This window comes from Trichosurus vulpecula, chromosome 6 (assembly GCF_011100635.1).
Source record: "Trichosurus vulpecula isolate mTriVul1 chromosome 6, mTriVul1.pri, whole genome shotgun sequence".
NCBI classification, from domain to species: domain Eukaryota; kingdom Metazoa; phylum Chordata; class Mammalia; order Diprotodontia; family Phalangeridae; genus Trichosurus; species Trichosurus vulpecula.
This window is the reverse complement of record NC_050578.1, coordinates 209,208,992-209,223,144: the sequence shown is the minus strand read 5'-3', so window position 1 is coordinate 209,223,144 and position 14,153 is coordinate 209,208,992. Positions and strand designations below refer to the sequence as shown.

General features: G+C 40.6%; 1 protein-coding gene across 2 annotated transcripts in view; it reads left to right on the top strand.

The window, feature by feature from the left end:
* Nucleotides 1–14,153, top strand: part of HTT (huntingtin) — a 220,064-nt gene that overhangs the window by 194,986 nt on the left and 10,925 nt on the right. For both annotated transcript variants that reach the window (XM_036762807.1, XM_036762808.1), the window contains 4 exons: nt 3,851–3,981; nt 4,134–4,263; nt 5,561–5,716; nt 10,069–10,259. In XM_036762807.1, the coding sequence (XP_036618702.1) occupies nt 3,851–3,981; nt 4,134–4,263; nt 5,561–5,716; nt 10,069–10,259 (608 nt within the window). The remainder of the gene's footprint in view (nt 1–3,850; nt 3,982–4,133; nt 4,264–5,560; nt 5,717–10,068; nt 10,260–14,153) is intronic.

The following is a 14,153-nucleotide window of genomic DNA, read 5'->3' as shown; positions in this document are numbered from 1 at the left end:
GGACACTGGACACTGTGACACTGGAGGAGTTTATAATTTTTCTCTCTAGCTCATTTCACTGATGAAGAACTGAGGCAAACAGGGCTAAGTGACTTGCTCAGGAACACCCAGGGAGGAAGTATCTGAGGCCAGATTTGAACCAAGGTCTTCCTGACTCCCAGCCCAGTGCTCTATCTGCTGTACCACCTAGCTGCCTTTGAAGTCATATAATGCCGGCAAATCTTACTGGATACACTCCCTAATGTTTCATTGCTTTTGTAGTTATTCTTTTGGTATTATGCAGGAATGCTTATGATTTATGTGGATTTATTTCATGTCCTGCAACTTTGCTAGAATTATTGTTTCAATTGATTTTTAGTTGACTCTCTGGGATTCTATATGAACACCAGCATATCATCTGTCAGAAGTGATAATTTTGTTTCTTGTTTACCTATGCTTATTTCCTAAGTTGTCCTGTTTTGGTAATATTAATATCCATAAATTTTTTTTTCTCCAATTTAGTATTTTCTTTTTCAGATATCTTGAGGATCAGTCCATCAACACCTGCAGAATTGTGTCACCTGTGCTGTGAACCTATTTTAAATACTCATAGCCTATTCCAGGTGTTTTCACATCTTTGGTTTCTTCTGTGCCATTTCTGCTTCTTTCTGCAGCACATGAAGAAACTTGGTAGCTTCTCTTTTTTTATGAAAGAGAACAGTTGATTGTAGTATTTCAGTTGCTCAGGTGGTTGGTAATGAGATCCTTTACTGTGGGGTGGCATTGGGGATAAAGGAAAGAACTGATGTGAGACATACCACGGAGCTTCCATCAAAGAGCAGCTATCTGCTCTACATGAGTTTAAGTCTCGAGGCTCAAAAAAATTAGATTCCAGTGTGTGTGTGTGTGTGTGTGTGTGTGTGTGTGTGTGTGGATGGATAGATAGAGAGATATAGGTATAGATCAATATAACATATATGAACAGATTTGATTGCAGATCTAGCATTAGTAATTTTTGAAAATCACAAAGAGAACAGTAAGTGTGCCAGAAGATCAATAAACACTTTAGTTGTGAAAAACAAAACAAAAAACTGAACAAAAACAAACCCCCACCCACAGGCTTCTAGAAAATCTAGACTTGTGAGCTTGAATATTGCCTCTGGCAAAACTGTCTGACAGATCATTAGACAAATATCTTAGGAGAATTTGACAAAGAAATCAATGAAGTCAGCATGGGTTTACAGATACCAAGTCATGGCAAACTAACTTCATGTCCTTTTCTGATGGATTTACTGCATTAGTGAACTGAATCCCATAGACCTTAGATAGTTTGAATTCATCAAAGTGTTTGAGTGTGTGCCTTGAAATTCTTGAGGGAAAAGATGGGGAAACATGGGGTGCAAGATTCAAGATTAATTCAAGATTCAAATTAATAGTTTTTAAACTGTACAGTCTGTTGGGATATGATTAGTTTAATTTGGTGTTTGTAGCTTCCAACCATTGCTCCTAATTCTGCTTGATACACTGAATAAAAGAATCTGTAAGAGGACAAAAACGAGCAAGGTGAATTTCTCAGAGATAATTGCAAAACTTTGCTCTTAAGTTTAAATTTCAATTTTCTGAGTACAAACCTGTGTGTGCTGGTCTAAAAGGAGCTTGTATGAAAAAAAAAAAGGGGTAGTTGCAGTGAGCTGCAAGCTTAGCTTGGCATGGTAGCCAGCAAAGGTAAGATTGTCTTATTGTATATCAAGCTTTTATGCTTTTGGGGGTATCAAAATTCCCTCTACTAACGCTAATTATGATCACCTGTAGCTTAGAAGAGAATAATAATAGCTAGCATATATATAGTGTTTTAAGGTTTGCAGAGCATTTAATATGTTAATTCATCTGAGCCTCATGACTGTGACATAGGGTTGTTGTCCCCATTTTATGATGAAGACTGACGCACAGAGAGGTTGAGTGACTTGCCAGGGTCACACAGCTAGGGTTAGTGTCTGAGGCAGGATTTGAACTCATTGGTCAGAGACATGGGCCCAAGGGCATTGAGGGATGGAAGAGGGCAAAGGCGATATAGTGGGACACCTGTTGAGTACATCACTAGCTCAATGATTCTTTCATGGGTTCTGGGGCTGAGTGTCAGTTATGAGCTGGTAAAACCCAGTTTGACTGGTTTAGCTCTGCAGCCAGCACTGGGAGCCCACGTCAACATAAAAATGGTGATCCTAAATGGGAGCAGCACCAGGTCTGAAACAAAGATGATGCACGAGAGAGGAAAAATGGCTTTGGGCTGCCACCCTCTTATACTTCCTGATCCACCAGCCAGGACCTTTGGGAGCCCTATGGTCCAGGGGTGTGGTGGGTAGGGTACATCATCTTTGTCTAGTGAGAGGCCTCTGAGGGAGGAACTGCCCCACCTTGTCAGGGATGGTTGGACACTTTCACCTCCTCCCTATAGCCATCAAGCAAACACCTCCCTGACAATCAGCTGTTAGTATTATGTGGAAGGAAAAATTAGATTTATTTTTTCTTTCCAACTCTTGAGGAAAGAACAAAGAGATCTCTGCTTAATGTGAGGTCTAATTTTCTAACATTTAACGCTTTATTACATTGTAATTAACTAGAGAGGCCTTTGTTCCTGATAATATTCATCTAGAGGATGGATGACTATAGCATTGCTTATATTGGGGTAGGTGGTTAGATTAGGTGACCTGAATTTCTTTCCATTTGAGATTACGTTTTGTAATTTATTCTCTCCCTTGGCTTCTGCATTCAAAGCAGATACCAGTTGCTTTTTCCATTCTCTTCAGTACTTCAAATTAACACAGATATTAGAGTACAAGTAATCCAAAAGAACATATGTTATGATTCTGGAGGTGGAAGTCCATTTCTTTGAAGATACAGAGTGTATTTGTGCCTCTTCACTTGTATATGCGTAAAAGCCTGGGAATTGGAACTAGGATCTTCAGGATTCCTCAGCCTCTTGTTTGTCTTCTGGCCAACTAACTTCTCCCTGGAAATCACTAGATGGAAAGTAGAATTCATGAGGATCTTGGGCATTAATACAAATGGTGGGCATGGGACTTTAAAAAAACTGTGTCTTCTCTTCCCTAACTCCCCTCATGGTAGCTTCTTATAGCTGAGTGAAAATAGGAATGAGGTTGAAGTTTAAAAAGGCAGTGTTTTACAGAGTGCCCATTCAGAGAGACCTGCAAGTGGTAATCTTGCTCTATATTCTCCATCCTTGACGCCACTTGAACATTTCTGAAAACTAGGATCTAGAATTGTGCAGAAAGTATGTGTCATTTTGAGCAAAATACCAATCTCTGTCTTTTACCCTGGACTGCACGAGATGCCTGCTATAGAGGTTTAGCTAATCTGCCCTTTTCGAATCAGTTAAAAAGCATATTCTTGAGGTCATTATCTTCTAAAATATACTCTGCTTTTAATTTTTTTTAATTCCCCAAAGTGATATTTTGCTCGTGTTTTCTATGCCTAAAACATTTTTTCTTTCCCTCTTTGCTCACATCTATCCTCCATCTTTTAAAGCCTACTCCAAATGTTACCTCCTCCATGAAGCCTTTCTTGTTCCTGCCCCTCCACATCTCACTTTGTTTTGCAATTCTCCATCACATCTATCAAATAAAATCATGCATTTTAATACCTGTTTAGGTGTCATCTCTCCTTATTAGATTGTAGGGTCTTGAGGGGTCTATGATGTAGGGACTGCATCTTTTCTAAATTTTGTTTTTGTCAGAGCTGAGCAAAGTGCTCTGCGTGTAATAGTGCTCTGCTTAAATGCTTTTCGTGGTTTTTTTGTACTGAGGAAAAACACCAAAACATTTCTCCGTGTTGTTGCTTTGTGTATTTTCAGGTATCTATACACTCTGTATGGCTGGGAAATAACATCACCCCTCTGAGAGAAGAAGAATGGGATGAAGATGAAGAAGATGAGGGTGACATTCCTGCCCCTTCTTCACCCCCAACATCGCCAATAAATTCCAGGTTTCCAATACAGTTTTATTTTGTTAATCAATTTTCTTAAACTGTCAGAAGATCCATTTGTGCATTGTTGGGGGAAAAAATAAACTCCCAAAATAAAGCTTAGCAACATATTTTAGAATTTGAGAGAATACTTAGATTCTTACTCTTTGCAGGAAACACCGGGCTGGAGTTGATATACATTCTTGTTCGCAGTTTTTGCTTGAATTGTACAGTCAGTGGATACTCCCATCGAGTTCAGCCAAAAGAACCCCGGTCATTCTGATCAGTGAAGTAGTGAGATCTGTAAGTTCCCTTTTCCTTAACATTCTCCCTGGCATCCTCTTCTGCCTGCCCTGCAGCCTCAACCAAATCCAAACAGAAAAGAGCAGCTGACCCAGTCTTTTCATTTGGTGGAAAGACCTCTGAATCAGGAGTGAGAAGGCTGGTTAGACTTCCATTTCTGTATTTGATCGCCTCACTTTGTGACTCTGGCCAAGTCATTAGCCCTGCTGACCTTCCATTTTCTTATGGGTTAAATGAAGAGAGTGATAATCCCTGCCAAGTCTCCCTCACTAGGGCCATCAGGTGGGTCTCATGAAATCCAGCATGTGAAAGCATTGTCTAACTTGTAAAGTATTAAAGGTATTGCTATTAACGATGCTAATGCCTTGATTTTAGAATTCTTAATCTATAGTTTTAAATATTTGTCGCCTCCTGTTCCCAATTTTACTTGGCTTCCCTCTTCTCCTTTTTAAAGAATTAAAGAATTTTAAAGAATTATGCCCTACTAATTACTAAATACTATTACTACAATTAGAGTATTATACGCCATTAGTACAATTCTTCTAAATGAGTATATTAAATATCATTAGTACAATTGAGACTTTCTCCTTGGTGGAATCAGAAAGATTGAAAAAAAATTCACTGGAAAAGAGCTTTGGATTGATCTTGAGTAGTTATCTATTAGAAGCCTTCTGTGGATCCTCTGTCCACATGGGGAAGATTTCCTGCACCTGGTAGATAGTAGACTAACTAACTTTCTTCTTGTGGTATTTCCACAACTAAAATACAGATTTTTCTAACCTTTCAATCAACAGCCAAGGAAGTATGAACTTAGATAATTTGAAAGACAGTAATAATTTTCACAGCACATTTTAGTTTACAAAGTACTTGTGAAATAGTACCCATATTATCCTCATTTTTCAGAGTATAGTATTTAGAGCTAAAAGGAAATTTGAAAATCGCTTAACCCAATCGCCTGATTTTACAGAGGAGAAACTGAGGCTCAGAGAGGAAGTGACATGTCCAAGATCACTCAGAATGCCAAAGGCAGGTTTCAGGCAGGAGTCCTGACTCCAAGTCCAGCCTTCTTTCTTCTGTTTCTTACTGGTCCTTGCAACAGCAAAAACATCACAACAGTTTGGTCTCAAAGATCTCTATTTCATTTCTAAAACCCCAAAGCCCCTCAGCCTCTGTTGTTCCCTCTGTGTTACCAGTTACAGTTGAACAAATGTCCCCATTGGCAGTGTTTTTAGCTCTTGTTTTGACCCTGATAACCTAAATGTCCCTCTCTCTTGCAATGGTATCTGTTGGTGTCCAGCTCCTGGCAGTCTCAGACTTGTTTACGGAGAGGAATCAGTTTGAGATGATGTACTTGACACTGACTGAGCTTCGAAGGGTGCATCCTTCTGAAGATGAAATTCTCCTTCAGTATTTAGTGCCAGCCACTTGCAAAGCAGCCGCTGTTCTGGGCATGGTAAGATATGAGTATTTCTGGGACTGGTCCTTTTAAAAAATTTTTAAAATATCAAACAACTTCAGTTTATTTACTGATACTTTGGTAACTTTCTTAGTTTGATAATGGCAGAAAAGTGCTGAGTCAGTTGCCAGGATCAGGAGTCGAAGAAGCAGAGTTGAAGAGTGAAGGAGTGTACTTTGTTCTGCAGGCACTGGGGAGCCCCTCAAGGCTTTTGAATAGAGGAGTGACATGGTCTGAGCTGTGAATTAGGAAGATGACTCAGGCAGCATGTGAAGGAGAAGAGATAGACAAGTTAGGAGGCTGTTGTAATCCAGACCAGAGGTAATTAAGTAGGGCCTGAACTTGGTGATAGGACTAAAATTGAGGAAATTCGTGTTTTAATCAGTTTGTTAGATGTGGAGGATGGAGACAGAAGAGCCCAGTCTGTCCCTAAAGTTTTAAGCTGTGATGTCATCAACAGTATTAGGGAAGTGGAGGAGGAGTAAATGAGGGGTGGGGGTGGAGGGGAGAATGAGTTGAATTAGAGACAGGATCCTCTCATTACTACCTAATACTGTGCTATTTACAATTCAGGACTTCAGTGTGAGAATGATTAGTGTTACCCTTAGTTAGGAAGTGTGATCTGGCTGAACAAATGCCCCTTAAATGAGTTCAGTTAATTTTATTGTTTCTCCAGTCTTCACAGAATTATTAACCTTTTGAGCTGAAAGGGATATGCAGAGGACATCTAGTCTGTCAGTCTCACCCAATGCAGGAATCCTCTCTTCGTGGGCAAAAAAAAATCAAGGATTACTCTAGCACTGGAGTACTCCTAATTCAGTTTTTTATTCTTCTTCCTCCCTGACCCCCCGCCATTGAGATACTTTGAAGAAGTGTCCTTGACAGTATTCATAGAGCTATGGAGTGCTAGAGCTCAAAGGGACCTTGGATACCATCTAGTCATCTTCATACTTCATCTAATTTAAAGTCTTTAGTAAGCCTTGGGAGGTCAGAATTTCCTATACCTTTCTTCTCCCTACATCATGACTGTCTACACGTCATTATTCTTCTAACTGGCAACCCCATGATGACTCTTTTTTTCCTTCATCTTCTGCCCTAAAGATTCAAAGGACCCACTGAATCCCCCACTTCTTTCCCTGATGTAATCCAGATCCCCTTTTGTATTTTACAATTGCCACCCCCAGACAGCAGTCTTCCTTCTTTGGAATATCCACATCCCAGTCTCTGGCTGTGTTAGCTCCCTGTCTTCCTGCTTTCCAAGTCCAGAAGCTACAGTGTCTCTTTGTCATAAGATTCACGCTGTTCCTCCTTTGAAGCTTTTCCCAATTCTGCTTCTTGTTTAGCTCAGGCTCCAATTTGTATCCATTTTCTTGCCTATATTTCTCCTCATGAAACATTTATTAAATGAACACATAAAAAATGTACATGTGGTGCCCTACTTATTACTGGAAAAGGATGAAATAAATCCAGTCCCTGCCGTCAGCATAGAGATTAAGCTGTATTCAAACCTTTGTAGTTGGTGTCCTTCTTAATCTTAAGTCATTAACCCTTTATTAAGTGCCTCATACGTACAGAACACCAATCTAGGTCCTAGAAATGATAAAAAGATTAAGAAGACGTGGTCTCTGCCCCCATGAAGTAAACAGTCTAACTGAGAATACAGTATCTAACCAGATTCCAAAAACTATTGTGTATACAATAACTAGTACCGAGGTGAATCTGATAAGAGTGCTGTGCCAGGTCTGAGAAAGAAATGAGATATTTCTAGCTAGAGGGATCTGGGAAGGCTTCATGGAGATGGTGTTGGACCTAGACTTTGAAGCCAATGGATAGAATTAAAAAAAAAAAAAAAAGAGAGTGATAGGGAAAAGGGAAAGAAGTGAGAAGGTAAGCCATGGGAATGGGATAGTTTAAGCGATGTACCAGGGGCAGGGAGTGGGGCTGATGGTTTGGCACATAGGCTGTGTGGAAGAGAGTTATGTAAGAGAAGGCTGAAAAGTTAGTTTGAAGCCATCCTGCGGAGTTCAAGAAGTGTTTTCGCTTATTTATGCAACTGAACTAGGCACCGGGGTTACAAAGTATAAAGTTCAGACTCCTCCCCTTTCAGCTAGCATTCAGGTGCCTTCACAAACTCTACAATGCCACCTTTCCAGCTATAACTCACATTACTCTTCTTCATTTACATTGTCTTGCACCCAGACTTGACAACTTTCTGTCCCTAGAATAGGCATTGTGCTCTGACACCACTGTTCAGTCTGCTCCTGATGCTTGGAGCACTTCCTGTCCCTGTTTTTGTCTGGTGAATGCCTGCTGATCCTTTAAAGGCCATCTCAGATATACCCCTTCTTCTAGAAAGTCTCCGCCGATTTCTCCTTGGTTAGTGATAACCTTTTCCCTCAAACTTTTGTTGTAACAACTTCTGGAATATTGCATGTTGTGATTACCATTTTATGTGTCTTCTTCCCCTCCTAGTACTATTAGCTCCTTGAGGTTGTGGATTGTGGCTCAGCTAAACCTATGGCTTCCCTTGTACAAGGAATCACAGTGCTTTGTACAGAGTCAATCCTTTATTAATGTTTATTGATTAATTGATATCCTGCCTTGATGAGATTTATAATTTATTAGAGGTATAAAATTTTTCATTCATCCATTCATTCAACAAATATTTTTCTACTCCCTTCAAAGCCCTAATCTAATTCTGCAAAAGATAGGATTTTTAAATAAGGTAGGGTACTAATGGTGTTATTTTGTTAATGACTTACATTTCTCCTGGATCCCACTTGTTTTATGACAGCCACAGAAATTGTTGGTGTTTTGTGGATTGTTACTGTAACGTTGAAAACCCTTTTGCTTGTATCTTTCCTCCTTTTCTCTGTAAGGGGCTGAAACATATCAAATATAAAACCAGTTTTGTATCAAATACAAAAATGTCTTCATTTCCCTTTACTGTATTATGCAGAATTAGTATCCATATATCTCAAGACTTTTGAGAGAAGTTTTTTTATTATCTCACTTATCTTTTGATTGGGATAGCTTGTAGTTACATTGCCACACTAATGATTTTATAAGTCATCTAGGGAACAGACAGATGAATGTAATAGCTTTTCTTTTGTGACCACAGTTCCTCAAAGTTGCCACCCTCTGGGTCTTCCATGAACCATTTAAAAAACAACTAAGACTAGTAAGGAGGCCTTTTTTTTTTTTTTTTTTTTTGCAGAGACTTTCAGCTGCCAGATTAAATTTAATTGTCATTGCTTTTTTGTGCCCAGGCCTAAATATCCCTTAGGCAAATACACCATTGTCAATAAGTGGAAAAAAACATACAGACAAAAAGGATCTTAAAACAAGATGATTTATCATCACTTGACCACCGATTTTGCATATATATGTATATACAAATTCTTACTTAGAGATAGACATCATTTGTAGGCTTTTTTTGGCACCCTGCATTTGTGCAGTATTTATTTTACAAAATTTTATGGATAAACATTTCACAATTGAGGGATACATCTTAAGATCATAGATTTAGAGCTGAAAAGGACCATACAAAAGGATACCTATTGTTCAAAATGGTGTTAGTTCTTCAAAGACTGGTAGGAACCAGGGGGTTGGAGTACAGGGACAAAAAAAAAATACTGTCTTTATCCTTGGGATTAGTAAGGCCAAAGATTCAGTAAATTCAAACATTCTGACACTCTGGCCTTTTCCATCAGTATTTTTCATTAAACAAGAAGAAATTTGTTGCATACAGGGATTATCATTCATAGGCTTTCCAGAATGGTCAGAAAGATTGCTGATTTTGACTCTATAGAATCTGGAGGTGTTTTGTATTTTCTGTGAATATCTAGAGCCAGGGTTCCTAATCTTTTTTTGTGTCATAGACCGTCTTGAATGTCTGGTGAGGGCTATGGTCCCCTTCTCATAATAATGTCTTTAAATGTAAAAAATAAAATATATAAGATTACAAAAGAAACCAATTATGCTAAAATATAGTTATTAAGATAATTTTAAAAACCCAAATTCATGGATCTCAGGTTAGCAACCTCTAATCTAGAAGGAATTTCTTGATGTTAGGGAAGAAAGCCCTTATTGAAGAAACGTTTTGCTAATTTATGTCTGGCTTTTTAGTTGCAGTATTTTGGGATACCTTGTGAGGTGATAAGTTCATTTAGTTCTGATTTTGATATGAATTGATAGTTAGTTCCCCTTTCTAGATTCCAGATTAAATGGGTGGCACATATCACTTACATAAGATAGTGTTTATCTCCCCTACAGTTGATATGAGGCTTTAGAATGGTGGCTCAATCCAGTGTGACATTCTCTGTTGTCATTGTTTTCCTGTGCCCCAGGATAAAGCTGTGGCTGAGCCAGTGAGCAGGCTGTTGGAGACCACACTCCGAAGCACCCATTTGCCAAGCAAGATTGGAGCACTGCATGGCATCCTCTATGTGCTGGAATGCGACCTACTTGATGAAACAGCAAAGCAGCTCATTCCAATTATCAGTGATTACCTCCTTTCTAATCTCAGAGGAATTGCTCAGTAAGTTACCGGAGGGAATCCATTCAGGTTCCTTCTAGATGTGGGAGACATTTTTGGTAGGGAAGTAGGTTACACATGCCTTTTTAATTCCAAGCTCGTTTATAGAGTATGCTGTGGTTTTTAAATGGAGGGTTGATAACTTGTATCGGTATAATTTATAAAGCATTTTACTCATAACTCTTAAGAGAAGAAATATAGGAATCAGAGGTTGAAGGAAGACTAGACAGGGCCATAATTCAACTCTTCCCACTTTGCCAGACTGCCTCCCAATGAATTAGGTAGAATAAACTAGAGCATTTCAGAATTTCGAAGTTCACATTGCTTGAAGTGGGATATCCAGGTCGAAAGCAAGGAAGAAGAATTTCTCTTGCAAGCCTCTCTTGGCATCTTGGCATAAAATTGGGATTATGATTCTTGCTCTCCCCGTGACAGAGAGCTGGTCCTGTGGGACTGTAAAGTGTGATTTAAAATGGTGGGGTCTCACACGTCTAGCTTGATCCCTTCCTCGTCACTTTGAAGTTCACCTGTCCATCCTCTGTGCAGACATCACATTGTGGTCAAAATACTTAAGACCTTTTTTGTTTAATTGATCATAGCTTTCCCTCTAGCAAAAATGAGATTTATTCTCTCTGATGGTTTAGTTACTTTGTCTCCTTAGAGAAGGGGAAGTTTAACTGTTTTGCCATTGTCCTCAGCTTAAAAGAGTAGCTGCAGTTAACATTTTGGCCTTATAAAAAGGGTTCCGGCTGGCCAAGTTGTACCCGAGTAGCTTGGTCTCTGTGAAGGTCGTGGAAACATCTGGCATTTTAGCTACAAGTAATACTAGCCAGAAGATAAGAAGATTATTAAAAACTTCAAAAGTCTTAAGAGACATGGCCGCCAGCTTTGCCTAACCAAATCAGTAAAACAAGGACCTGTGCTCACCTCATCTTCTGGGGTGTAGCTTTTGTCACTGTAGTTATTTAATTTTAAGTCACCAGGGGGTTAGGGAGTGTAGGGAGCTGTTTTCTACCTTTGGTGTCCACCTGATTCACTTAACTCTCACATGTGGCTCCAAGAAGCTGTAGTGTGTGCAGTGACCGCACCCTGGAAAACCATCTGGGCAGATGGGCTAACCATGTTGAGGGTAACCAGCAGGCCTCACATCTGTCACCAAGTTAGGGGATGTCTACCCCAAGCATGTGAAGATTTTCTCTGGTGGAATGGGCAAATGAGAACAGTTTGTTCCAGTGGCTTGAAGGCAGCTGAAGCAGGCCCTGTGGAGCTCTTAGAGGTCAGTTAGACATCAAAGACACCAACATCATCCACTGCATCCTGAGTCATCACCAGTCTTCTTGACTTCATCTTGTCACTGGACTGTGGTGGCTCTAGAAGTGAGAGCGAGGCCGATGATTTTATGCAATTCTGCCTCACTATATCATTAAGGCAGAGTTCATGACTTCAAAGATAACCATGAATATGCCTCAATGGTCCAGAATTGCAGGATATAAGAAATTCTCTAAGTAGAAGGCAGAGGAGTTAAAGCATTTATTGAAACTCAAAAGCAGCAGGCCCACGGACCAGTGTCCCCAGTTCAACGTCCTGGCAAGAACCTTCCAAGACCAGTATTCCCATCTCACAATAGTGACCAGGAGGCCACAGAAAAACATTATGGCAGCAAGCCAAGCCATACTGGTGCCCCTCCCAATGCCAGGGCCCTCCAGCAAGAAGAGCACCCACTGGCCTCAAGCCCCTGCTCAGCACTCTCCAGTCTCCACGAGGGTCAGTCCTGCTTTTCTGTAGGGCCTGCCACCATCACCACTGCAGTCTCCAAGCTGTGTTCCAGCTAGCTGACTGATTCCTCTCTCCTTCAGCTCTTAACTGCTCTCACCAACTGCCTCTTAGCTCTGCTCCAACCATTCAGCAAGCTCCTCCCACCACAGGCTTCCATTGGCTTCAGTCCTAGCCACTCCCCCCAGGACCCTGAGAGCCCCACCCCCAAAGCCCACTCAAATGGGCGGGGAAGATCTTCCCATGCACTGATTGCCTTTACACTCACTTAAATTTATGCACAAATCAAAAGACATCACCCATACCATTTTACCATTTTTTCCTATCTCAAAGTCCTTGGCAACAGGCAAGTGATGAAGCAGCAGGTGTGGATATATTGGAAGCTGCAGTCACAACCCTGCACACAGGTGGCCTAAGCCATAGGGTCATCTTCTCACTGGAAGCAGCAGTGGGATTCAGCAGTCCTCTGAATGTCTGAGCAGCCTTTTAAGGACCATACTGCTCACCTCCTGGTGTAAGGAAGGGCCTAGAAAAGATGCCCTAAAAGTTGTCTGCTTAGCCAACCCTAGGCTGCTTACTCTGGCAGACAGGGATCCCACCCTGAAGTCAAAACACAAAAAAATGTACAAAAACTTCTTCAAAGGTGATTCCACTCACCCTTGGTACATGGAATATGCACACTTTTATGGACAACATGAAATAGCTCTTGTTGCAAGAGAACTTGGCAGGTATCACATCCAAATAGCAGCCCTAAGTGAAACAAGGCTGGCAAAAGAAGGCCAACTTACTAAAGATGTATCTGGATACATTTTTCTGGAGTGGCCACGGTGAAGGAAAGCACTGTGAAGCTGGCATAGATTTTGCAATCAGAACTAATCTAGGTAACAAGTTTGTATGCCTTCCAAAAGGAGTGAACAACAGCCTCATGACAATGTGCTTGCCACTTGTACGAAAGCTCCATGCCATGCTTCCACCACGATAAACCCTGATGAGATTGAAGAAAAAGTTTATGAAGACCTGGAGACTCTCATCATTAGTGTGCTGAAAGAGGACCAGCTTATAATTCTCTGTGACTTTAATGCAGGAATAGGTATAGACCGCCAGACATGGCAGCGAGTCCTAGGGAAGAATGGAATTGGAAACAGCAACAGCAATGGTCATTTACTACTGAAGACTTGTGCATCTCATGACCTCATCACCAACACTGTCTTCCGTTTACCTACACAGAATAAAACTTTGTGAATGCACCCTCGTAGCAAACGCTGGCATTTAGTAGACTATATCATTATAAGGAAAAAAGACAGACAGGATGTGAGAGTAACAAAGGCGATGTGTGGCAGAGAGCGCTGCACTGATCATAGACTTATCCTCTCCAAGCTAAATATTCCCATTCAACAAAAGTGATGGCTCCAAAGCATGAAGACTACCGGAAGACTTAATGTCAACAGATTATAGCGCTTCTCTGAGCAGGAACAGTTCATTGCTAACTTGGAGGGAAAGCTGAGCCACACGCAGTTTGGCAGCAGTGGAGCAGAAAAGGAGTGGGCAGCTTTCAGAGATTTGGTGTACAGCACTACATTTACTTATCTGGTCAGAACACCTGCAAAATATCAAGATTGATTTGACAAAAATTATGGGGAAATTCAGAAGCTGCTAAGTGAAAAATGAGAACTCCACAGGGTTTACCAGCAGGATTGTTCATCCATCTAAGAAGGCAGCATTTAACTCCATCAAAATTAAAGAACAAGGGAAGCTTAAAGAGATACAGTATTCTTGGCTCAGTAAGAAGGCAAATTAAACTCATTTTTATGCTCATGGTAACAATCCAAAGCACTTTTATGATGCCCTGAAGGCTATTTATGGGCCACAGACAGGAAAAGAGAAGACTCCAGGCAAAGAAAATCACATCGCTTGAGCCTCAGAAAAAGGAGTAAGCTTGGTGTTTCAGGGAACAGGGAAGGTGAGGCTAACTGGACCAGAGGCTATGGGTTGGCAGCTTTGGGGAGGTAAGGTTTGAAACCCCAGGGAAGTGGGCAGCCTGAAAGACCTTGACAAAGACCTGTTTATTGACAATGCCAGATTGAGGAGTTGTGGCTCAATGCAGCAGAAAATACAAAGAATCCA